Here is a 26,629-nt window from a genome sequence, read left to right as displayed (position 1 = left end):
CCGCCGGTGTGCGAGCACCCCCGCCCCTCACCGACGTCTCGGCTCCCGCCCGCGACGGCAACGGACAAACCAACCAGGAGGTGGGATGGGAATAACTTTATTAGGCTCGGCTTCTAGCCTCGGGCGCGCGGGCCCTGCCCGCTCCGGGTCCAAGTCATGGGGCGCCCCCACCGCCCTCTTCGTCATCGTCGGCTTCCACATCGAGGCCTGGAATGCCACGGATCTGGCGCTGCAGCGCCCCACCCAGCAGGGGCACGGCTTCCTCGTCTTCCTCAGGGGGCGGTGGTGGTGGCGGGGAGGCAGCTCCGGGGGCCGGCTCCAGGGGGACAGGGGGCTGTGCCGACGCGCCCTCGGCATCCTCCACGCCCTCTGCCACTTCAACCAGTGTTCCCTCATCTTGGGCGCCGCCCTCGGCTTCCTCCTGTTCCTTTTCTTCCTCAGGGCTGTCGGTGAAAGGGTTCTCGCCCTGCAGAGGAGCAAGATGCTGAAGGGAGGGAGGATCCCTGGGGCCAGAGACCAAGGCTGGGGGACCAAGACACAGCTGGAGCCGGCGCCAGACGCCAGCGCCTCACCTTCAGGTAGCGTTCCAGCTTCTTGCTGATGAGTTTGTTGTTGAGAATGCTGCGGGCCACCATGAGCGAGGACTTCTTGGACTGCTCCATCATGAGCTGCGGGCAGGGCAGGGTAGGCGGGGCTGGAGAGGATGCTCTGGGCACTGAAAGGCCTCCCACCCCACCAGATAGGCACACCTCCGCCTCGACTCCAACTAGATTGTGTAGGTCTGTAAGGTAATGTACTTTGGGTACAAGCGTGAGGTCAACTTACAAGCATGGAGCCAAAACCGGATTTTATCATTGCTCTAATGCTCCATCCTGCCACACCACACTTACTGTATGCTAACTGACTGAAGGCCTGTCTTTACAGCTGTATTGAAGAAATCTGATTTACTTGTACAAAAATTATAAGCAACAAGCGAATAGACTTAAAAACCTACTAAAAGCCAAATGTGCAAGCCGTAACAAGGAGCCAGCTGCCCTAATATGCACAGAACTCTTAATCAACAGGGAAAATATAAAAGCAGGAATAGAAACATCAGTTTATTTAAGTGATACGCATCCTTTTAATCCATAGGCATTCCAGGATGAAGAAGTACACCTTAATGGCAAGATTTGAAAAAGGCACTTCTACTCCACTCTAGTAAGAAGCTCAACTATTATATTTTCTGGAAAGCAGTTTGATAGAATGTATCAAAAGTAAAAATTTGTCCAGGTAATTCCTTGAATCTACCCTACCTTAAAGACTTGGAAATGTGCATGCACAGTGGTTCCACTAGTGAAAAACTAAAGTATCTAAACAGTTCAATGGAAGAGTGGTTAACAGATCATACATTAAAAGAACACTATGCAGTCCTTAAAATAAGGCTCATCTCTCTGCTGGCACGATAATAAAGATGTGTGATAGACCATCTGAATAGCTGTCAGAGGCTTTTGTCTGGGAGGACTTATACCAGAATGCTAGGTGATTTCCTCTGTGGTGAGAATACAGGCAAATCTAAAGTTTCATCATTACAAAGGTAATGCATGTATAAAGCCATAAGCAGAAAGGAAACAATAAAGCCATTTCTGTTGTTGGGGGGGACACCTCCAGGACCCCTACTCAACTCCAGCCACCTCTTTACATCATCATTCAGAAAGCCGCCTCACTTGCTCTTTCTACTCCCCTTCCTTGCCTTCACCCTTTTTTCTTTACACATTTCCTCTACCACTTGGGGAAAATATTAATAGGCTTCATGCATACTCCAAAGGAAACAAGTTAAAGATGCACAGTTAGGATACTACTACAGACCAGTTCCTCCCCAACTCTTTTTCACTTGCCAACATATTCTCCCTGGATGAGCACATATGGACACACCACAATGTCTCCCAATTGAGGCACATTTACATTGTTTCCAGATTTTCACTGTAATTACCAAATACCATCGGAATGAACTAAAATACTTATATGCTGGCATTTTTAATTCTACCAAACAGGTTCTCCAAAGGGAGAGTGCCTAAGTACTCTGGAGAAAAGTTGTAAGCCATGATGCTTCCCTCTACCTATATTAAAACAATGTACTTGTCCCCTGCCTCTCCATCAGCATCAGATGTTATCACTGTGGGGTATTTTTGTGCGTCCCATGGCATATCCCTGTCCACCAGCAAATCCAAGTGCTCTGATATGCACACTGGGCCACCTGCCCAATATCTCTATGCAGTCATCCTTTCCATGGCCTCTGGGTTTCCCTGCTTGCTCAGGAAGGCTTCCTTTAACAACAAGGTAAACAATCTAAATTTTATTTTTTTTACATTTAAGATTTCTGGACTTTAAATATATGGTATGAAGTAGGAGCCACCTTTCCTTTCAAAAAATGTATAAGATAAACCAGTTTCCAGCATTGAATTGATACGAGGTCACACCCCTTACCTACAAAACTGGTATGCAAAAAGAAGAGTTTTCCCTCTAAAACTCATTTGATGGCAAAAAACAAGCTGACATTATGTTTTTGTGCCATCCTTATTTATCCCACCTGTACAAGTCATTTGAAGAATTACTTATAGTTCAAGAATATACTTTCCCAGATCCTGCTAGGTAAATTAGTGATCGTACCATGTAGCTGTTCTGAAATCCAAAATTAATTGTTCTGAAATTCAAAAACATCTGGCCCCAGGGTTTCAGATAACAGACCTTTATTGACTTTGACAAATACTAAATTCCAAAACACACTGGGATCTTTCACTAGACTCTACTCTGGTTATAGTTTTATTACTATGCCGATATCACTTTTTTGTTCTTCATGGCAATGGCTTTGTTTTAAGTTATATCTCCTAAAGCAAGGCCCTGAAATCACTACTGCTTTTTGCAAAATTTCCTTGGCTACTGTTAGATTTACCTTTATGAATAAAACTTTAATTTAAGCCATTCCCTTCCCCAGAATGACTGGAATTGTAGTCTACATTAATGGGAGAACTAGTTTTTGTTTTGTTTTGCTATTAAAGCTCCGATCTAAGAACATGGTGTGTTCCTACATTCACTGAGGTCTTGTTTCATGTCTTTGAAGTTTAAGATCTACATTCATAGCTATTTCATACATTTTGTAGTTACTGTGAATAGATTCTCTGCTTCCCCATTTATGTTTCTAACTTTATTACAAGAGTGGAGAAAAACTAGTACTTTTTCTACGTTACCCTGAATTCCAACCCCCCTTACCTAAATTTATGAATTCTAAGAACATTTTGCTGGAATCATTCAGCCTTTCTAAGAATATAACCATATTACTTGCATATGAAGTTTTAATTTCCAGTATTTTATACTAATGTTGCTTATTTCTTCCTGAACCATCCTTGCATTCCAGAAACAAACTTTACTTAGTTATAGTATATCTTATATTTAAATCACTACTGTATTATTGATAATTAGTAATATTTTACTGAACACTTTCATTCTTTAATAATAAATGAATCCACAGCTTCATCATGGTATTATCCTGATTAGATTTTTCCCATTAAGGTTAAAAGGCTTCCTAAAAATGAATTTGAGGATAAACTTTCAGCATGGCAGCCTGAGCAGCTCTGTGGACCTGCTCCCTAGTGAAACTAAAGAAAACGAAAAAAATAAAACAAAGCAAAAAAAACCCCGACCGTTTGAAGTCTCTGGAAATGGTCGTAAGAACATACAACAAATGAAATATTTAGTGAGGAAAAGCTGCTGAAACTCAGAAGAAAGTGAGTTGGTGGTTGAAACATTATCTGCAGCTTCCCTGCTTTGCCACTCAGTGTGATGTAAACTCCACTACAGATGGTGCCACCAAAAACAGAGACCTCCGCTGTCTCTACCCAGCTCACCACAGTTGAGGGCTATATTTTCCCAGAAGGGACAGGATGTCAATATGTAGCTACCTGCTGCTGAGGCTAAGCTCCGGGGAAATTCCTCTGAGAGGTGGGGGCTGCGTCTTCTATCCAAGCCCCACTCATGGAACACAGGCTTGACCTTTGGCATAGCATACTGAAAATATGTTAAATATGCTATAAAGCAGAGGTCCCATGTGGGGAGAGGCAAACCAAACCAAGAAGACTAGAGGTTACAGCTGCCTTCTCACCGTCTCTTCTAAAGCAGCAGAGTCACTCAGAGAGAAGCCTTCCATTGTCATCACCCCCAGCTTCAAAGCCAGGGCTCAAAGATTTTACCCAGGGAGAAAGGAAAGCCTTAAAACAATGAGCTCTCAAATCTCTTCCTAAAGGAACTTACTTCATTTGCAAAAATGTGGAGAAGTTTAAGGGCTCTCTCAAAACAGTGGAATGTGTATAGAAAGGCAATTTAAAAGGGATAGGTAGATATGATAACAATATGAACTTAAACATTGGCTCTCTAGGTTACCAGAAAGAACCAGTAAAACAGACAGCTAAGAAGAACCTCCCTGGGTTCAGAATAAATCTCATCAAACAACGCCCTTAAAAATCCCTTTAAAGAAGCCCAAATTTAATTAGATCAGATTAGGGAGCAATTTAATGCCTCTAGGCATCAGCCAACAATTTGTGGAGTTTAATAGCTGAGTGTAGTCTGGGAAAAAGAAAGACAGCCCTATCAAAACCACTGTTATCCCAGGATAGCTATGTACTCGCCCGTGGCTTACTACTCCAAGGCACAGTCTCAGAGGCTTCACACTGTGGGGATGAAAAAGAAGAGATTTCGCTAAAATAATTCGACTAGCCACTAAAAAAATAGACAAGCAAATAAAAGAACAAGACGGGGTGGGAAGAGGGAACACGCATGATGACACTGACTCTTTGAATAGAGATATCAATATAAAGAAACTGAAAAAAAGGTACAAATCTTGGACCTGAAAAATACAATAACAGAAATGAAAAATTCAATAGAAGCTCAACAGATTTGAACTGGCAGAGGAAAGAATTAGTGAATTAATAGATGGATAGAGATCATACTAATCTGATGAAAAACAGAAAATAGAATGAAGAAAAATGAATAGTCACTCTGACAACCTTGGACACCACTACGTGAACTAACTACATCATGAAGCACCAAAAGAAAAGGGAAAGAAAGGAATAGAAAAAATATCTGAAGAAATAATGGCTAAAAACTTCACAAATCTGATGAAAAACTAATCTACACATCTAAGAAACTCAAACTCCAAATAAACACAAATCACACATCTGAATCACTACTAGATTAATTACTAGTATTTTACTTAGCACTTTTATTCCTTGATGATAAAGTAATCTACACATAATAAAAATGCTGAAAGCAAAGGCACTTTCACACATTTGTTTTTGCAAAGACAAGAATAAAATCTTAAAAGCAACAAGAGAAAAATAAATCACTTTTCCCCCGCTTTAATTCCCCCCTCCACTTCCACCCTTGACCTACGAGACTGTACAAAAAATACCAAAGGAAGTTCTTCAAGCTGAAAGCAAGTGATCCCAGACAGTAAATAATGTGAATCCATATGAAAGAACAAAAAAGGTAATTACATAATTATAAAAGACAAGATAAATGCATATTTCTTTTCCTGTCTTCTCAACTGACTTAAAAAGCAGTTCCATAAAACAATATACATAACTGTACTGTTTGACCTATAACATATAGAAATGTAATAAATTTGCCAATAACAGGGCAAAGTTGGAGGGCTGAGTAAAGCTGTATTGGGCTAATAAGAAAATAACTACAGATGATAATTCAAATCCCCAGGAAGAATCCAAGTGAAGAGATCCAGAAGAAAAAATAAGGCTAATATAAAAGCTAGAAATATGTAATCACTCTCCTTGTTTCTATCAGCTTCCTTAAAAGTAAAAACTATAAAGTAATAATTATACTGCATTATATTATATTTGTAACATATATGGATGTAATTTGTAACATATATGGATGTAATGTTTTGTATCACAAGAAACTATGTAAAGAGCTACAGAGGAGTAACTTAATCTCAATGAAATTAAGTTGTTATATCTGAAACAGATTTTGAAAAGTTAACATGGATAAGGTAAGGCCTAGAGCAGTGGTCCCCAACCTTTTTGGCACCAGGGACCAGTGCTCCTATGAAAATCTAATGCCTTATGATCTGAGGTGGAGCTGAGGTGGTGATGCTAGTGCTGGGGAGCAGGTGCAAATATAGATGAAATTTCACTTTCTCTCCTGCCGCTTACCTCCTGCTGTGCGGCCCAGTTCCTAATAGGCCATGGACTGGTACTGGTCTGTGGCCTGAGGGTTGGGGATGCTTGGCCTAGAGAATAAGAAAGTAATGCCCAAAGACGTAGTACAAAAAAATTATTAAAGAAATTAAAATATTACACTAAAAAATATTTAATACAAAAGAAAGCATTTAAGTGGGATTAGAAGAGCAACATATAAAAATCCAGTTATCAATAACATTAAATGTGAATGGATTAACAATCTAATCAAAATGTACAGATTGTCAAACTGTATAAAAAAACAAGATCAAACTATATGTTGTCCATTAGAGAGACACCACAGATTCAATAGATTCAAAGATGGAAAGTAAAAGAATGGGAACAGATATACAAACATCAACCATAACAAAGCCGAACTGGGTATACTAATATCAGACAAAATAGCATATAAAACAAAAAATGTTACTAAGATAGAAAGGGACATTTGATAATGATAAAAAGGCCACCCCATCAGGAGGACAAAATTATAGCTGCACCTAACAGCACCAAAATATGTAAAATAAAAATTGACAGAAATGAAGAGAGAAACACAATTCAACAATAATTGTTGGAGATTTCAATATCCCACTTTCATTAATGTATAGAGCAACTTGGCAGAAGATCAACAAGGAAATAAAAGGCCTGAACACTATAAAATCTAATTGGCATAACGTATCTACAGAACACTCAACAACAGCAGAATATACATTTCTCTCAAGTGCACAAGTACATTCTCCAGTACAGACAATATGCTAGGCCACAGAACAAGCTTCAGTAAATCAAAAAGGACTGAAATGATATAATGTATGTTTCTGACCATATAGAATAAAATTAAAAATCAGTAACCAAAAGGAATTAAGGACATTCACAAATGTGTGGAAATTAAATGACACCTTAAATAACCAATGCATCTAAGAAGAAATCAAAGAGAAATTAGAAAATAACTTAAGATGAATACAAATGAAGACATGACGTACCAAAAATTATGGGATGCAGTGAAAGCTGTATTCAGAGAAAACTTTATAGCTATAAATGCCTAACGTTAAAGACTACAAACCAATGACCTAACTTTCCACCTAGAGAAACTAGAAAAAAGAGTAAACTAAACCTAAAGACAACTAGAAGGAAGGAAATAATAAAGATTAGAGTGTAAATTAATGAAGTAGAGAAGAGAAAAGAGGGAAATAGAAAAACAATGAAACCAAAAGCATCTTCTTTCTAAAGCTCAATGTAAAAATTAACAAACCTTTAGCAAGATTGACCGAGAAAAAAAAGACTCAAATTACTAGAATCAGAAATGAAAGAGGGAGTACTGATCTTACAGAAATAAAAAAGGTTATAAAGGAATACCATAAATAAATATATGTAATAAATTAGGTAACTTAGATGAAATGGACATATTTCTAGAAAGACAAAAACTACAGAAACTGATTCAAGAAGAAATAATCTAAATAGACCAATAGCAAGCAAAGAAATTGAATTAGTTATTTTTTTAAAAAAGTGCCCACAAAGAAAAGCCCAGGTCCAGATGCCTTCACAGGCAAGTTCTACCAAATTCTTAAAGAATTAATACCAATTCTTCACAAATTCTTCCAAAAAACAGAAAAGGAGGTAATAAAACTTCTGTATTCATTGAGGCCAGTATTACCTTGCTACGAGAACCAAAGACATCAACAAAAACCACAGACCAATGATCTCTTATGAACACATGCAAAAATTCTTAACAAAATACTAGCAAGTCCAATGCAACAACATATAAAATGAATTACATATTATGACCAAGCAGGATTTATGCCAGGGATGCAAGGGTGGTTTAATACCTAAGATCAATTAATGTAATATATACCACACCAATAGATTAAAAAACAAAGCCACACGATCATCTCAACAGATGCAGAAAAAGCATTTGACAAAATCCAATACCCTTCCAGGATAAAAACACCCAGCAAAATAGGAATTCATCAACCAACCAGATAAAGGGCACCTATGAAAAATCCACAGCTAACATACTAATGGTGAAAGACTGGTGCTCCTCCCTCCCCGCCAAAACCAGAAACAAGATAAGGATGTCTGCTCTCACTTCCCTTCGATACTGTGCTGGATGTTCTAGCCAGGACAATTAATTAGTCGAGAAAAAGAAAAGGCATCTAGATGAGAAAGGAAGTAAACTATCTCTTTTTGCAGATGACTAATCTTGTACATAGAAGATCCTGAGGAATCCACTAAAAAAGCTATTAGAACTAAAACAAGTTCAGTAAGGTTACAGAATACAAACTCAAGAAAAACAATCAGTTGTATTTTTACACACATGCGAAGAACCCAAAAAATGGAATTAAAGAACACAACTCCATTTACAATAGTATCAAAAACAACAGAATACTTAGGAATAAATTTAACAAAAAAAAGTATAAAACCTATACCCTGAAAACTACAATATGTTGTTGAAAGAAATTAAAGACCTAAATACAGAGAAAGACACCCTTATTCATATATTGGAAAACAATATTGTTGGGATGGCAAAACTCCCCAACTTGATCTAAAAATTAAACTGTCCTATCAGAATACCAAGTTGGCTTCTTTGTAGAAACTGACAAGATGATTCTAAAACTCATGGAAACTCAAGGATCATAGAATAGCCAAAACAATCTTGAAAAAGAGAAACAAAGTTGGAGGATTCACACTTTCTGATTCCAAATCTAACTACAAAGCTTGTGTGGTACTGGCATAGGGATAAATATATAGAACAATAGTGTAGAATTGAGAGTCCAGAAATAAACCCAGGTAGCTGTGGTCAAAAGGTATAAACAACTCAAATGCTCAAACTGATGAACAGATAAACCAAATGTGTGTTATCCACACGAGAGATTATTTTTAAGCCACATAACAAAGGAATGAAGTTCAGATACATGCTACAATGAAAACATTATGGCTAAGTGGAAGAAGCCAATCACAGAAGACCACATGTTAAGTGATTCCAATTATATGAAATGTCCAGAATAAGCCAATAAAGAGACAGACATTATTGACTGCCTAAGGCTAGGGGAGCACTGGTGGTTAGGGAGTGATGGCTAAAGGGTATGGGGTCTCTTTTTTGAGGTGATAAAAATTAGCTACTATTAATTGTGGTAATGGCTGCACAACTGTGAATACATTAAAAACTACTAAACTGTGTACCTTAAAGGGGTGGCTTGCATGGTATATGAATATTTCAATAAAGCTGTTAATAAAATAATAATAATTAGAAGCTTTCCATTCATTTCTAGAGTCAAATTTTAAAATACAGAGTAATTAAATTATATTTAAATTATCTCTATAAACCAACTACTTCTGGTGCCTTCTTAAATATCTTTCATCACCCTTCCAAACCCCTTTATGGTTACTAATTGTTATGGTTGTTTTTCTTTTTTTTCTTTTTAAACTTTTATAGTCAATTTTGAGTTTATACTTTGCTAGCTATCACTCACTTCACTTGGATTTCCCAAAAGTTAATCTCCACCTTCTGAAATCTGCTCTCTTTCTCCCTACCTTTTATAGCTCCCAGCCTAAGAATCAGGCCTTGGCAGAATCCTTACAGCTTCTCTGTTGCCAAAGCCAATGGACATTTTCTTTATCTTCCAGCTTTCGCAGTCAATCTCCAATCCTGAATCTCTTCAACCACCCAAGCCAGACCCCTAAACCCCATCCCACTGTTGAGGATTACTGCATGAGAAAAACTAGAGATGAATTCGATGGGCATACGAAAAGGATGAATTCGATGGGCATAGGAAAAGGAATCCCACTGTTGAGGATTACTGCATGAGAAAAACTAGAGATGAATTCGATGGGCATAGGAAAAGGATGATTAATGCTATTTCCCCTTGGCTGCTACCACCTGCTCATAAATCCTTTCAGCCTCCCCCAGGGTGATGGCAGCCAAGCCACTCTCTAGCCCAGACCTGTTCCTCTTAGCTTTCTCTCTACTGCACAGCCCCTCCACCCTACCTGATCTCTAACAGCCACCTCCGACCCAGCATATCACCCATTCAACCAAAAACTACCTACTCTAGCTCCTGTGCTAGGCACCGAGGATACACTGGAAAATAAGACAGAATTTGTTCAGTTTCTTGCCAAACTTGTTCCTTTTCCTGTGCTATACCCTGTCCTCCCCCTCTTAACACCACTATCCACTAGGTACTCAAGCCAGAAATCTGATATATCCCCAACTCCTGGTCACTCCTTCAAGCCAACCTCCTGTTCACTTCCTTAAACAGTTCTTCTATTCTGCCCTTCTCTTCCTTCCAAAGGTGGAGGCACACCTGTCTCGACACTGCAGCAGCCCCTCATTGGCCCCCCACCTTCCTCCCACACCAGGTGCCCAAAATCTCTAGTTCAACACCAATTCTAATCCAGTTCATCCTCTATTTACAAACTTTGCTGCCTAGAGAAGCAAGCCCAGACCCCTCAGCTCAGCCCTAGTGAATCAAGCCCAACCCTGCCTCCATCAACATGTGTACTATACACTTCTTTGGTTTCTGAAGCTAATCTAGCCATTGGCCTATATGCACATGGAGGTCCCCATATCCCACAGCCTACTGATCCTTAAGGTCCAGCTCTGATACTACCTTCTCCCGAGTAGAGCCCCCTTCTCTGCCCCTCTCTCTGTAGCTGCGCTGACTGCATTGGGCAGAAAATGTCTATATGTGCCTGTCCCCTATATTCCCTGCAGTCCCTCACCAGCATGCAGAGATTATAACCCCAGGACCTACCCACGAGATGGTGGAAGGGCACCAGTGGCCACTCACCCTGCGGTTCCGGTTGTGATCCATGGTCTTGAGGTGCTTCTGGATGATCCCAAACTGCATGGGAATGAAGAGGTCACAGGCTGCGCAGTGGGCGGCCTCCACCTTCTTCACAAAATGCTCCATGGCAATTTCTGTAGAGGAAAGAGAGGGTCACCACCGGTCTCAGGTGCCTAAGACAGACCCAGGAATTTGGGAAAAAACACCAGACTAGCTCCCCACTTCACCCTGCCACTTCCATGTGAGCCTAAGGATGTTCTCACTGACCCTCCCTAAAGGAAAAAGGGTACCATGACCAGAGAGAACAGGCTGAGGCCTTGCCAGGTAGGAGTAAGATGAAACCTCCTCACCTTGTGTTAGATCCTGGTCTCTGTAGATCTGCTGGATCAGACCATCAAGATCCTCCACAGTTTTTCGGAGCTCCTCTGTCTTCTTGGTCTTGTTGGTAACGTATTCCTGCCAGAAACATGGAAGACAGACCAAGGTTCCTGTGGGCTGCTCTATATCCTGAGGGGCTGAAAAGTGAGGAGCAGCTGTGCCACTTAAGGCTCACCTGTAGAAAGTCAGCCGTCTGCTTGGGGAGCTTAGTGCCTACATACTTAAAGTGCTCTTTGTGGAACTTGCTATCAAGGTGGCTGGCCATCTCATCTTCGTAGAAGGTCCGGTATTTGCAGAGAGAACACACAAATTGGATCCTGCCACAGGAGGGAAACGAGGGGCTGAGGCCTTGATGGTCCCACAGAATAGTGCTGCTGCCTCACCCAACCCAGCTGCAAGGCATGAAACAGACCTTGCTCACGGGCCTCTGAAGTGTGGTCCCAGCAGGGGCACAAGCTGGGACCAGTGGGATTGGGAGTAGAAAGGGACAGAAAGTCTGTAGGCTGCAGTTACTGCAACATAGGGGACAGGGAAGGAGTTCTTCCTTCCCACAGGCAGGAGGCTGAAGCCTGAGGCAGCAGCTGCTGCAACAGGCAAGGAGTCGCTGGAAGGTTGCCGGAGGGCCTCTCTACCAAGGTTGGGCAGGAGCTTGTGCACTTGGCCCAGCTGGGGACCGGAAGGAAGGATGCCCTGGCGTGAGCCAGATGGCCCTGATGTGCAGAGTGGAGTACGCAGTCCCGAGGCAGGGCCCGAAAAGGTGCTGCATCTTCCTTCTGGGGCCTGGGGGACTGAAAGGCCCAGCCCATCCTCTGCTCGGGGGTGGTGTTGGGAGGGATGGGAGCCAAGCAGGCCTGGGCACCTGCTGCCTCATCTTCCTCTTCCGAGAAGAGACCAGTCTGAGCTGGAAGGAGGGCGCCCGCCTGGCCTGCCAGAGGGCAGCCTGGAGTCACCTGAGCGAGGTGCTCTGTCTGGGCCTGGTGTCCACAGCAGAAGCCCGGGGTCTGGGGCCTGGGCCGGAGCAGGCCGCCGTGGCAAGGGGCGGAGAAGGCCAGCCGCCACCGAGGCCTCGGGGCGGGTCCCTACCTCTGCCGGACGTCCTTATCTGGGCCACGGGGTCAGCTTTGTCTGGAGAGCCCAGGGGCCGGGCGCCGGCGAGGCTGAGGAAGGTCCAGCAAGAGCAAGAGTCTGAGGCGGAGGAGGAGGAGGCAAGCGCCAGTGCGGGAGCCCTGAGGGCAGACAGACCCGACCAAGGGGCGTGAAGGGCTCAGCCACAGATAGGCCCGGCCTGACAGGGCCGGCGGGCAGGGCAGAGGGCAGGCCCAAGGCTGCCACAGCCCACAGGTGCTGCCATCTCTCCTGGGTATGGTGGCGACCTCTTGGCAGCTAGCTGGGGTGGCACAGGCGCCTTGAACCTCGAGTCTCTGATGAGCCGGCCCCCTCCCGCAGGGGCATCAGGCCCCCAGTGCACCTTGGAGCTCGTGTGCCAAGTGACCGAGCGCCGGAGCTTCTGGGCAATGGTGCTGAGCAGTGTTGGGTCTCAGGCCAAAGACGCCAGTGGTCGCCAGGTGGCCGCAGAGGGACAGGGGACGAGTCAGGCCTTGGGAGCTGGGCCTGGCGGGAAGCAGGGTCCATGCACGGCTGAGCAGGTGGCGGCTCCCAAAGGAGGCCAGAGGGCGGTGAGGCAGCAGAGCTATGGCCCTGCTCTCCTGGCGGCAGCCTCATTGCGAGGCAGAGGCAAAGGGGTGGAAGGAAGCTAGTTACCTTTCCACCATGCGGTCTCGCTGCCTCTTTTTCTGCTTGTCCTGGCTCTTCTTGCCTGCCTGTAATTTGCGCTTACTCTGGCTACTCTCATCCTGGGCACTCAGGGACCCTGTGGAAACAGAGGGGCACAATCACCGGCTTGGCTCCGTCAGGTCAGGGCAGGCCCTGTGGCCTCTGGTTGGATTGCCCATCATCTGCTCTAATAGGTCTATTCTGAGAGCAGCTGTTTAAGCAAGACCTCTGGCCACGAGCAGGTGGGTACCCTGGGGTGGACAGGGAGCAGTTTTGGCCTAGGCCCTTAAGAGGAGAAGACATGCGCTCATGCCATCACTCTTCAGGACACCCACGTTCTGCAGAGTGGGCCGTGGGGAGGCTGGAAGGCAAAGAGAGGCTGTCTCGGTGGGAATATTGGCACAAAATCAGAGGGGTCAGGTGATGAGATGCAGGGAGGCTGCTGCTGGGTTCTAAGTGCAGCCCTCAGGGGCAAAGATCCCAAAGCTCTCACAGCCCTGCCCACCCCTGGCTGGGCACCGCGGCGACAGTGGGCTGAGGCTGGATTTACTGTTAGATACCTGCTGGCGCTCATCACTCAGGTGGGAGAACACGGACTCCCAACACAGGGGCTGGAGAGGTGCTAAGGGAGAGGACATGCAAACCAGAGCAATAAAAACTGCACCAAGGTTCTCAGCTCAGACACCAGTCCCTGAGGACTCGGACTGCACGTTACTGAGGGACTGAGGGCAAGGAGTATATCTGGGATTTCCCAACACTCTTACTTGCTGGCCCCACCTTAAGTCAAAATCAATGTGCTAGGCAGGGGCCAATACCACCCATAGACTCTGCCTGGGAAGAATGGGAGCAGAGCAAGAAGGGGGCATAGAAAGAGGAGCCCCTGCTAGCACATACTCGATCCTGTAAGGGATGGCCCAAGTTGGCCACATTTCTGCCACAACCCTTCCCTAAGCTGGATCCCTCCCATGATGAGCACCTGAAGAGCTGCCCCAGCACCCAGGCCACTCAGAAGACTCACCCTTTTCTGTGTCCTCTTTGCCATCTTCCTTCCCTTCCTCTTTTCCCTCTTCATCTTCCCCTTCCTAAGACACGATTTGAAAAATCTAACGTCAAAGTGTGTGTAGTTATTTATAATGGCTCTAAGTGACAAGGACCTCACATCCTCCCAAAGCCCTTGCACAGAGGACTCATCCCGACTCTGGCAAGGCAGCCTGCCCACAGCCCTGCTCCCTCTACCATAGCTCCCTACATTGAATATAGAGCCACAGACCAGCCTGTGGCTCCTATGATAGCCCACTGTTCACCAGCATCCCTGCAGACAGAGCGCTAAGGGCAGGGCCACTTACCGCTCTGGAGCCCTTTTCCACAGCATCTGCGCTTTCAGTGCCCTCTGCAGCTTCTCCCTCAGTGCCCTCATCTAGAAGGTAAAAGGAGGGACACTTAGCCCAGGAGCGACAGGGGGCAGGAGGCGGGGGCAGTGGCAAGTGACCTAGCTCACCGTTCTCCGAGTCACTGTTGTCTGAGCAGTCGGTCCGGAAGGCTTTGCTGTCTGGCTCATCAGGACTACCACACTGCTTTCTCTTCTTCTTCTTGGTCTGAGTCAGAAAGAGAGAGCCAGGTCAGGGCAGGTGACTCTGGGTGCCTTCTGCAGTCCACTAAAGACCCAGGAGGGACAACTTCCTCCACTTACCCGAAAGTCGGCTGTGGTCCAGGTCTTCCAGGTCCGCCTCATCTGCTTCATGCCATTGCCAAATCCGAAGCCAAAGCGGGAGCTGCCTGGGAAGGCGCCCCCACCACGCATGCCCTGGAACATGCCGTACTCGGGGATGATGTTCTGGGAGAAGAGGGAGGGCAGTCGAGAGGCACCAGGCATGCACTGGCCCCGGGCCCCCATGGGGTCTTCCCACATGCGCCCATAGCCTGAGGCCATTGGCCGGCCACTCCGGGACTCCCGGGCCCAGCCCTGAGCCCGTGGGCCAAAGGTGTCGCCACCACGCATGCGGAACTGGTCACGGTAGGCATCATACTGGCCCTCGTAGGCCATTTCCATCTCAGGGTCAAGTTCGCTGTAGTCGTAGCCCGACCGGTAAAGGTCACGCTCACTCAAGACGGCCCTTGAGTCACAGGCCTCGTAGGAATCATATCTGCAGAGACAGGTGGCAAGCATCAGGGAGGGCCTCAGGTACCATTACCCTTGCCTTCCCTCAAAACTCCCTGTCCTGAGGACAGGAAGCCCTGCTCCAGCACCCACCCACCCTGCTAAGGGAATTTAGTGTTCAGACATGTGAGATAAAAGGCCTCTTAGGAGCAGAGTTCTAGAAGAAGGGAAGGCCCCTCAGCTGATATCCCCAAGCCTGCGTGTTGCCACTTTCCAACCTGGAGACCCTAAGAAGGGCTAACAACTGGGGTGAAGTAGGTCTCGGGAGCAGAGACACCCTATTGCCCTTAGCTCTTTGGAAACATGTGCACGTGTCTGTGGTAATCACAACACCCAAAGCGCTGATAATGCCCAAGAGAAACCCTGTGCTGTTCTCATCCCTCATGGCTGGGGGAACTTCCAAAACCCTCCAATGTCCCTCACCACCCAAAATGGGGAGTGTTTCCCAGGAAAACACTGCAAGCTTGCCCAGGGACTAGAAGAATCACACCAGCCTGGAGCCCAGGTTGGGGCATCAAACTCTACACAGCAATGGGGAAGGCAGGCCAAACCTCCTGCAAGGGGAGAGAGGGCACCACAGAGAGCTGTTCTAATTGTGGCTGCAGCCCACAGCCCCACAGGCCCAGACCCAGGCACAGGAAGCGGCCAGTGCTACTCAACTGTCACTCCATCCTTCACCCCTGCTCCCTGACTCCAGGCTGTGGCAATATGGTATACAGGCAGCAGCACAGAATCCATATGGCCACTGAGACAAGAGCCAAGCTCCTCCTAGCCTTTGGCAGCCTCAGCTCCAAGCACCATGGCTGCCAGGCATAAGGACAGGGGGTATGCATGGGGGTTCTCCCCAAACTTTTTACTTGTTACAGAGCTCATGCAAACAAGTCCCCTTGGTACCCTCTGCTTCTCAGTAGCCCTGGGGTCTCACTTGACCTTATCAGTGTCCAGCCAAGCCCCTTCTTACTCTCTATTCTCCCCCATCTGTCAGCTGGAGCCATTAGGCTGCTCTACTTCACCCTGTGCTAAAATTCTGTGTGCCCTGCTCACTGAAGCCTCTCACTAGGGTACAAGAACTCCTGGGCCAGCACCAGTTCAGAAAGTGACAAACACCCACAATATGATGCTGTGGAGTAGGACAGGTCTGGGTGCCAGGTCCAGCTCCATCACTTACTCCTGGGAGCCTTCAGGCAAGGATGTGTGACCTGCCTGTGTCTAAGTTCCCCATCTGCAGAAAGAGGGTGGTGACAGTTCATAGGGCACTTCTGAGGCACAACAGGCATATGTCTAACAGGCACTGAAGAGTGGCCAGGAAGCATCCACATCTGTCCCAGCCCACTGTGGTCAGCCCCAAAGGCTCATCCCACTATTCACACCCAACCTAATATGTCTTGCCCTGACAGCATGCAGGACGCAAAGTCTCACGCGAACTCCAAATGGCCATCTCCATAAGGGAGGGCCACTTAACACTCTGCTCCTAAGAGCCATTTTGAGGGTACAGTGAAACCAGCCTGGTCGTGTTCTTCCCCCTATAAGCTGTGGGAGAGGCTGGCTGCCAGGCAGTGGAAAAAGTGAGAACAAATGCGAGAGAAGGGAAGTCCACTAGACCCCAGCAGTCTCTGGGAGCCCCAGCAACAGAGCAGGAGGCAAGAAGCAGACAGGAAGGTGGTTCAGTTCAGAGAGGGAGAAGCCAGCAGGCAACAGGCAGGAGGTGCCTTTGACAGAGCCTCAGCCTCTAGGCAAGTGCCCACTCACCTTTCTCCACCTGAGCTGTACACGCTTCCTTGTATCATGTCTGTCTCCAAGTGTGGCACCATATCTAAGCGCTGGTTAATTCTGGATAAAACGGAATCGGCACTGGCGCTATTCGCAGCATTAGGGTTTGCATTTGTGTCAGAGCTAGGCATATCCCAAGAGTTTGAAGTGGCCATACCGTACCCGTAGTTGGTGGTGTTATCCTGGCCATAGCCATAGCCATAACCATAGTTCTCATAGCCTGCAATGAGAAAGACAGATAGAGATGGTGGGGGCAGGGTGAAGAGAGACAGAGAGACAAACACAGAGACAAAGCCGTTTTCTGTCACAGAGACAAGCTGGGGACTCTAGACACCCGAAGCTGGAAGGGCCCTAGCTCTCCCTACGAGGCCTCACAAGAAGGAGCCCTCCCAGAGCCTAAAGGCACCCACCCCGCCCAAAAGGTCAAGCACATACCAGCTCAATCTTAAGGGAGAGGGGAGCGATCACGGGAATAAAACTTGCCTCTGTTTGTCCCAGAGTTCCAAGTTCCATATCCTATAAAAAGTAAAAAGGTAATTACATCTACAACTGCTTACAATACAACGAGCGTTTAATTCAGGCACAAATGAAGACAATGACTCCCAGTATCTGACTGTTGCAAGAGACTGAACCTGCCCTTGAGAAACCTGGAGTTTGAGAACACCACAAATATGAACCATGCCACTCGCTGCCTTGGTGTTCCACCTTCTGTGGCTCTGACTATCTGTTATTCAAGGAGCCTCCCCTTCACAACACTCTCTGCTAAGGAATTTGGCTCCTATACTTCTCCCTTAAGGAGCCAAAATGAGATTACCCCTGCTCCCTACTAAGCACCAATAAGAGGAAAAGAAGAGCAGTTTCTGGTGCCATACGCAGATTCTGATATTGAAGAAGCTCAGCAGAGCCTATATCCACTCTAAAGCCATGTCACTCAACTCGTCCAACAGGGCCATCTGAACAGAGAAACTGACCACCCTAGTTCCTCAGATGTCTGCCTTAACAGGAAGGGCCACCAAGCCCTTGAATTCTCCGAGTATGCTGTACTGGAACACACCAGCAGAAGGAAGGACAAGACAGAACTCCAACCTGGATTATAAACTAAATATGTTCTGGAGTTTAAAGTAGCACACGAAAAAAATTCATTCCTTCAGGAACATAAAGCCACTGAGAACTGACAAAGTTCAAAGCCAAGTGAGAACGCTGAGTCAAGCAGACATGCTTCTGCCCCAGGGCAGTCCACCAGAACAGGCAACCACCTTCTCCTGTCTCTGGTGAGAGCCCAGTCACCTCCTACTCCTGGTTCTCTCTGCCCTGCAGAGGAGCCATGCTCATCCCAGCGCAGGACCAAAGCTCAGCGAGACAGTGAAATGAACAGCAGAATCTAGCCACAGGGAAGCAAAGGTGCACACAATGAGAAGATGAATGGGGGGTGGGAGTGGGGAATGACACTTTAGATGACTGTTATGTTTAATGAACGCAGGCACAAGAGAGCTCACAAAGCAAAAATCCTCTTTGTCTGGGGAAACTAAAGCAGAGGCTTCTCATTCATTCGTTTATTCAACGACTATCATCCTGAGCACACAGAGCAGATCTGGGAACAGTTCAGGCTCAGAACACTGCATGTTAAAAGAGAGAAACACTAACTAATGAGCAGCAATAGATAGCCAGGAGCGGGAAGTCACATAATGAGTGAAGAGAGGCTGGCAGAGCCATACAAAGAATAATGCACACTTAGCCCTGGCAGCTAACAAGAGCCTGGGCACAAGGCTGTCTGCACCAGAGACAGTGGACACTAACTATTCAAAAGGAGACAGGACTGGGAGGCGAAGGCAGACCTACTAGGGCTCTGCTTGTGAGGCTAGACTATGGTCCCCGGGGGTTCAGCTGCTGAGGACCCACCAAAATGGCAAGGAGGCAGGAGAGGGCATTGACTCTGCAAACAGAAAGACAGGTCGCTGGTCATTAGGACAGGCTCCCATAAGCATTCCATATGTAATATTTGCTATGCTCAAAACAATCCAGACTCCCTGATGGGCTCCCCAGCTGGGTCCCTTTAAGTGGAAGCCTTTGTCTACACTATGGCTTTTGGGGACCCCTGAGACCTGCCCCTTCCAAAAGAACATCCAAACTCACTTTGATCCCCCCAAAAGTGAGACCACTGTTGACAGGGAAAATTTTAAGGACAAAATTATTTTAAAAAAGAAACGAGAAATGAGGAGATGGTCATAGTAAGGAATACCTATAGAGCAAAGAAAAATATTAAGTGAAATAGCTCATGTGGCCATCAAAAAAACTCTATTAAGCTTTCTGTAGCACAAGTAAATGTCTCTAACAGTAAGCAAAATAAAGCAGGATACAAAATTTTATCCACCTATAAATTATTCAACTACTTAAGATAAGATGATGATGAAAATTAAATATTAAAATGGTGGGCTCTTGGTTGACTGTTTTTCAAAATGTCATTAAAATGCTATTATGTTGCTCTTGCAATTTAAGCCAGAAGGAAAAATAAAACTGTCCTTCATCTTTCAAAACAGATTGTCTACATAAATCCTTATGTGTAAATGTAACAAAATATGTGCAAGATGTGTGTGTTAGGAACTACAAAACACTAATGAAAGAAATCAAAGCTCTAAATATATGGAGTATCATGGAATGGAAGGCTGAATATTGTTAAGATATTAATTTTCTCAAACTAATCTATGGCTTCAAAGCCATCCCACTCAACATCTCAGAAGGAACTTATATAGAAATAGACAAACTGATTCTAAAATTTATACGCAAAAATAAAGGGAACTGGACAATCCAAGTCAATTCTGAAACAAACAAACAAACAAACAAAAACAATCCTGGAGGATTCACATTAACTTATTTCAAGACTTACTATATAGTAATCAAGACAGTGTAGTACTGTAGGAAATTCAGACAAATAAATTAATGGAACAGAGATAGAATCCAGTCAACAGACCCACACGTTGAACTGATTTTCAACAAAGGTAAAAAAGAATCTTGATCTATACTACACACCTTGTAGAAATACTAACTCAAAATGGATCAAAAAATAAATGTAAAATTTAAAACTATGAAGCATTACCTAAAAGAAAACTTAGAAGAAAATCTTTCTGATCTTGGGTTAGGCATAAATTTCTTAGACACTGCTCTAAAATCACAATCTAGTAAAGATTGATAAATTGGACTTCATTAAAATGAAAGATTTTTGTGTTCTCAAAAGATACTGACAAGCCAGAATCTGGGAAAAAAATATTTGCAAATGGCACATCTGGTAAAATGCTTCTACCAAGAATATGTAAACCAGAGGGAAAATAATTCAAAAAAGACATGCAATTTGGTACTATATTTGATTAAAAGAGCTGAGGCGGGGAGCACAGGAGAGGGAAGCCATGCAAACCAAGTTTCTCCTCATTTATCAAATACCTGATACCTCCTTATTCATTTTCAAAATAGTTTAAGTCTCCCTCTCTCGCAGAGACTAGTTGCTAATACTTCAGGGACTTATGTCCATTTACTCAGTGACTCCTGAGGAATGTCACCATGTAGGCTTAGTCTTTCCTCAGACCTTGGTAGTAATACAAATTACCCATCTCAGCAACCAAGGTATTACCTTTATTAATTTCAAAGAGGGCTCTCAACAGACACCTAGGGTTACAGACCACAGAACAACTGTTTTATCAGAATATCTATGGACCTCATCGGGTGGCTATTTCTAAATTAGATTTAGTGTGTCTGTCCACACTTAAGAAATGAATCAGATTTTCCTTCAATCCTGCGTGCGAGGAGCTGCCTGGCTTGAGATGGCCCGACATCTCTAAAAGTCTGCTACGTTTAGATAGGCAGCCTTTCTGGCACAGCAGTTCCATATACTATCCTGGAGCTAAGTTAATGGCTTGGTTTCTGCTCAAACCAATCCTCTGGACTTTGATTGGCTACTCTCCATCCCAGTCCCTCCAGATTTTCTGAAGCCAGATCTCTGTCACAGACTTCTAACAAAATGTTAAGGGGTCAAAGGAACCAGTTTCTGGCCCCAAGAACTCCAGCTTGTTTTATAACACAGACGTCTCTCCCAAAAGTGCCTCCAAGGGGAGCACCAGCTACTCTAACAGCCCACCACACCATTTTATACACGTTTGGATTTAGAAAAACAAGACAAGGTGACAGCAAGTCCAAAGGCAAGAAGACACCAGACTGCTCTGTCACTAGAAGGCAGAACATCAACCCTCTGGTTCCCAGGGACCCACACTTACCATAATCACAGGTAGGCTGAGCACTCGTGTCTGAGTACGTCGACTGCAAAGTGGTTTCAGATCCCTGGACAAAGCCTAAACATATGCATAGTGTGGTTAATTTCTTCAAACCAACCACATGACAGATGACTTAAGAATATCTTTTAGTGTAGACTGGTTGGCAGGCCCTCACCTCACTGGAAAGCCACCACAAACTCTACCTTTTGAACACTTTAATTACACCTCCAGAACACATTAACCAATGGAAAGGCAAGCTGTGTTTAATTTGGTACACCAGAAGAACTGGATAACAATTTTCAAATACTTTAAACCAGTACCATGTTTTGATAAATGAGTATCCAAATTATCATTCAATTAAATGAGGAAAATACTAATATCAAATCACTAATATATTAGAGGTGAGTTGCCTCCAATTAAAACAAGGACAGGGTTAGTTTTGAATAATGTTTAAGACAAATAATACTCTCTCTCTTATCCCAACTCTGTAACCAAAACTGCTTTGTATTTTTTAGTTTACATTTTAGTTTACATACATTAAAATGTATGTATTACCTCTTAAACGTAATTACTCAGGTTTGCATGTTTATATGAAATATTATATATTATTTCCTATTTTCTCAACTCAAACTATTTCTCAACTTAAAATGAATTATTATCAAGTAAGGAAAACTTGAACCTCTATCAGGAACTACTGTTCTTAAATGCTAACTGTAATGGACTATGATGAAACCTAACACTATCTTTAAAACATTAAAAATAAATTTAATGATTTACCCATAGCACTAAAATTATAACAGATATCCTAAGAAATGATATTTGCCTATTCCCAACAGAGCCAACTCACGACCTACAAATTAAAGCCAGCGTCTCCAATAACTTATTTTCAACAAAAGCATACACCAAGTGCCTTCCCCTGGGTGTGGGCATTCACATATTTGTCGACAGTCTCTCTAGTTCATCTCTTAAGACCATAGCAACAAAGATGACAACAATAGCAGCCAACACTGAACAAGTGTTTCCTCTACAGGGTGCTAAGAGTTTTATCTGCATTATTTCATTTTGTCCTCATCACCGCCAAAAAAGGAGACAGGGCCAAGATTCCTTACCCTGCAATTCCACAGTCCAAAAAGGTCTATAAACCAAACACTCTCCTCAAATGTGGTGTAATACTCATGTGGGGGCAAAACTGACCTGTGAGCACAATTACGGTCTTTTCTTACCCCATTTGGCACAGAAATAATGCATTTAATTTATCAGGTGCTGGCCCAGATCCCAGTGGAGGTGCTGTGGAATCTCCTCTCAAGCTAGAATTCCGAAACGTACTTAGCTCCAAGGCTTTCAAACAAGGATAGGTGGACCACACTTCATCTTTACTTTTCAGAGGGAAATAAGAAGTAGGAGGGAAGGAGAAAACCACAAGTATCCAAACCCAACCCTATTCACTTTCCCTAATTAAAGAGGGTACATTCAAATGGTTCCTTCCAGGGACCAAGTACCTTCCTGAGATGCCTAAATTCTTGATGATTAACTGTCCACAAGAAACAGTGAAAGCATTCCTCAGGTAGTTTACCTGTGGGGAAACCTCACAGTATAAAAAAGTACCCTCCTGCTTTCTCACACTGTTTGCTCAATCAGCTTCTAGAAACCTGTTTGTTCAGCAATAGCGCCACCAGCAAGATGGCCCGACTTCCCCAGACTTCAGGTAATGTAGTTTATAAGCACTGCACCTGCAAGTGGAACCTATCGCATACTGACAAGGTACATACTGGAACACAGTATGAAAGCTGCAGAGCAAAAGCTCTGTATCTATTCAGGGGAGGGGAACTCTGGTTCTTCCTTACCGAGAAAAAAGAAAGACAATCTATCCAACCTTCAGAGTTCAATAGCAATTTTTGCTCTAGTTCTGTCCTCCGCACATTAATATTCTGTTCTACAAGACTAGCTCCAGGGTAGGACTTTCTTTAGCCAGTTATCCTCCAATTATGAGTAAATTCTTTATTGTGGGGTTCATAAATTGTCCTCTTCTTGGTTTGATTTACCAGCCTAATCCGCTCTGGGTAAAAAGCTAAAATAAGCAAATTTTTGGTCCTATAAAACTAAGGGTCAAACCATGGATTTATGATAACAATGCATCACAGACCATCCCTCTTGGCCAGCCTCTCTCACATCTTTTTACAAAGATATACAAAGCTTCACATTTTTATTCTCCTTTTTCTGAAAGGGGATAGATACTATCTGGTGGTAACCAGCCTCCAAGATGGTCTCTAATGATTCTTGTCTCCTGATATTATGTTTTCTCCTCCCAAATTGATAGAGATAGGAAGTGTAACCAATAAGATACTGCAGAAATAACTGAGTATGACTTCCGAGGCTTCCACTTTGTTCTTTCACTCTGGGGGAAACTAGCCACCATGTTGTGAGGACCTGCTAGCAGGCCTGTAGGGAGGTCCACATGGTGAGGAATCAACAGCCAGTATCAACCTACCAGCCATGTGAGTTTGAGCCACCTTGGAGGTGGGTCCTTCAGCCCCAGTCAAGCCTTCAGATGACTACAGTTCCGATTAATATACAAAATGTAATCTCGTGAGATCCCAAGCCAGAACAATCCAGCTGAACTACTTGTGTGTTCCTAACACAAGTTATGAGATAATAAATGTTCCAATAAAAAACATTTCAGACCTTTGTTTGAAGGCCTGAATCTGGATTTTTCTGTCCCTTATTCCCATTGCTCTCATCTTTCCCCTCAGTGCCAGAGATGGAGACTTCTTTCTCAAATACACATAAACTAGTTTCAAAAGCTGGACAAGTCTATGGCCATGCTACCCTGAATGTGCCCGAATCTGTCTGATCTTGGAAGCTAAGCAGGGTCGGGCCTGGTTAGTACTTGAATGGGAGACCACCTAGGAAGACCAGGTGCTGTAGGTGTAAAAAATAAAAAATAAATAAATTAATTAAAAATAAGGGATTGTAAGCTGACAAGGTCCTTACAATCTGTGAGGTCAACCAAGGGTTGCCTCACCTAAAAAAAAAAAAAAAAAAAAGCTGAACAAGTTATCAGAAAGATAAATTATTTTAATCACCTTCTATAATAATAAAGGTAACATTTGCTACAAGGCCTCAAGAAGTTCTCCTTAGAGGCAAAATAGCTATCTGAGATGTAACTTAAAATGCCTGACTTTAGTAGTCTGCTTCTTAAAAAGGAAAGACACTACACATTACAAAGCTACTGTGGTTTTCAGTTGATCAAGATCAAGTAAAAACTAATCATTACCTCATTAGCTTGGCTACCTCAGTGCTCACTCAAACCCAGAATTACAGCCTACAAGTTCTGGAGTTGAAATTCAGACTTGACCATTAATGACCTTTCTACTCAGTTTTCTTGTCTATAAATATAAATGCTCCATTATTAACTTACTCCACAACACTCAACCATTCATCTTCTGGTTTCTTCAGCAGTCTTGCTCCTAAAAACCACAGAACTATCTTCCAGTTCTCTGTAAGACTTGGTAAAAAAGGATTACATCTCAATTCCAGGGATGTAACAACCCTAGTGACTTTCTTCCTGAACCAGGAAAGCTACAGAAAAGCTAGGGCAGGTTGCCCAACTCTGGCACTACTGATTTCTGAGACAGAAAATTCCTGTGAGGGCAGCGGGGAGGAAGGGGGGCGCATCTTACGCATTGTAAGATCTTGACCTCTATCCATTGGATGACAATAGCACTCCCTCCCCATATGACAACCAAAAATGTCTCCAAGTGTTGTTAAATATCCCTTGGGAGGCAGAATCACCCTGGTTGAGAACCACTGGGCTAAGGGACAGTTGCTTGAAAAACTAGGGTTCTTGCCAAGCTCCTGACCTGGGAGCCAGAATAGGGAGGCCTGGCACCACTTCCTTGCCTAGGCCCTTATAAAGCAGCCTATGGAAGAGCACAGAGACTCAGGTTCCATTCTCAGTCCTGAACATTCCAAGTAGAACACTCCAAGAGTGGTTACTGGGCAACCACACAGTTAGCCTAATACTCCCATCAAAGGGAGAGGCCTAGTCTACTGCTCCTGGCTGAGCAGCCTAACTGGTTACTGCCAAGGCAAACCCAGCAGTCCAATTCACCCAGGAATAATTTATAATTGCCCAAGCATATCCCATGCCAACCGCCCCCCCCCCCGCAATCTCATCATCCACCTGGCCCTTTGTTCAAGTCCCACTAGCTTCCCTGGTGGTTCTTCTAAGGAGGTAGGCAGCTCCTGTGCCCCTGGGTCTTTATGTCAAGGGCTCCCTTGTACAGATATCCTTAACTCCCTTAATCTATTTGGGTCTCTGCTTGCATGTCGCCTCTTTGGAGGTCTCCAACTACTCCATGTACTAGAACACCCTCTCGGGGTATTGACCACCTCAGAATACATCCCATATTCATTTGCCTGCTGTGGTCTGCCCCGGCCTATAAAATGCTTCAAGAATTCTTGCCAGTATTCCAGTGCCTATTCAGCACCTGACACAATGAATTTTGACAGATGGTGAACGAATTACCATGGAAGCCAGTCATTACTCGCAAGACTCAGGCTCAGCCTCTCAGGGCCCAAGGTGCTCCGCTCAGCCCAAACCCTCCAAATATTGACTCCTCGCCCCGGGGTCTGGAGCCTCTCCCAGCCCGGGACAGGCACAGGGCGGGGGAAGCTGCGACATCTTGCAGGAACGCTGCGCGAGGGAGGGGGCGACGATGGCGACGGCAGCCGAGCCCACTGACTGATCGGAAGAACCGAGACCTAAGAAATGGCCACCTGAGGCGTCGAGGTCCGAGAAGGCCAGGCTGCAGTGGAGGTTGGGAGGAGAGATCTCGGGCGCCGAGGCCGGAACCCGCAGAAACGGGCGACAAAAGCCAACATCTCCGGCGGCTAGGAGCCGGGACGCGAGAGTGCCAACACAGAGAACTGAGGTGCCAAGGCTTAAGGGGCACGAACCTAAGGAGACAGGCCGGCGGCGCCATTTTGTGACCGCAAGAGAGGACAGTGTCCAGGCTCCGGGGGAGGCGCGGGTAAGCCTGGCACTGCCCTGGCCCTTCCCCGTCCCTCTCCACACAGAGCCCGACCACCAACCCTACCGGACCCACCTGTGTAGCTCATGGCAGCACCGACCACTGAATCCGAGGACTCCGGCAGCGTCTCCGCTCGTCCCACGCTGCGATAGCGGCAATAATCCCCCCTGCCCTTTCTACACACAACCGAGCTCCGCCTCCCGACCGCATTGGCTCACTCTGGGCTCTGTATTCACGCCTATTGGGTCATCTCACTGTC

At 45.0% G+C, this 26,629-nt stretch overlaps 1 protein-coding gene and 1 pseudogene across 3 annotated transcripts; one reads left to right on the top strand and one right to left on the bottom strand.

Annotated features, from left to right (window-relative positions):
• Positions 1 to 79: 79 nt before the first annotated feature.
• AKAP8L (A-kinase anchoring protein 8 like) lies at positions 80 to 26,585 on the bottom strand. 3 transcript variants are annotated; one of them, XM_011384101.2, is made up of 15 exons: positions 26,446 to 26,585; positions 21,341 to 21,415; positions 17,562 to 17,594; positions 17,241 to 17,298; positions 17,058 to 17,138; positions 14,841 to 15,294; positions 14,649 to 14,745; positions 14,497 to 14,567; positions 14,169 to 14,232; positions 13,139 to 13,247; positions 11,553 to 11,694; positions 11,350 to 11,455; positions 11,003 to 11,133; positions 573 to 668; positions 155 to 466 (listed from the first exon to the last, which is right to left on the bottom strand). In XM_011384101.2, the coding sequence occupies exons 1-15, from the start codon at positions 26,456 to 26,458 to the stop codon at positions 155 to 157; spliced, it is 1,842 nt and encodes a 613-aa protein (XP_011382403.1). In that variant the 5' UTR covers positions 26,459 to 26,585. The 3 variants fall into 3 exon arrangements, 2 of the variants coding, with proteins under 2 accessions (XP_011382402.1, XP_011382403.1); XR_002777973.1 differs by adding an exon at positions 6,198 to 6,274 and having other exon boundaries at positions 367 to 466; positions 17,058 to 17,298; XM_011384100.1 differs by having other exon boundaries at positions 80 to 466; positions 17,058 to 17,298; positions 26,446 to 26,562.
• Positions 24,147 to 24,265, top strand: LOC111733403 (annotated as a pseudogene).
• Positions 26,586 to 26,629: the final 44 nt, after the last annotated feature.

This window comes from Pteropus vampyrus, unplaced genomic scaffold (assembly GCF_000151845.1).
Source record: "Pteropus vampyrus isolate Shadow unplaced genomic scaffold, Pvam_2.0 Scaffold561, whole genome shotgun sequence".
Taxonomy (NCBI): Eukaryota; Metazoa; Chordata; class Mammalia; order Chiroptera; family Pteropodidae; genus Pteropus; species Pteropus vampyrus.
Note: the sequence above shows the minus strand (reverse complement) of the source record. Positions and strands in the feature narration are given on the sequence as shown.

Bases quoted from the DNA above. Each gene is read 5' to 3' on its own strand.
- AKAP8L (XM_011384100.1), bottom strand. The intron at 17,595-21,340 runs GTAAGTGTGGGT...TACTTTTTATAG, and splicing joins TCAGCCTACCTGTGATTATG to GATATGGAACTTGGAACTCT. The intron at 11,695-13,138 runs GTAACTAGCTTC...CTCCTGTGGCAG, and splicing joins CGAGACCGCATGGTGGAAAG to GATCCAATTTGTGTGTTCTC.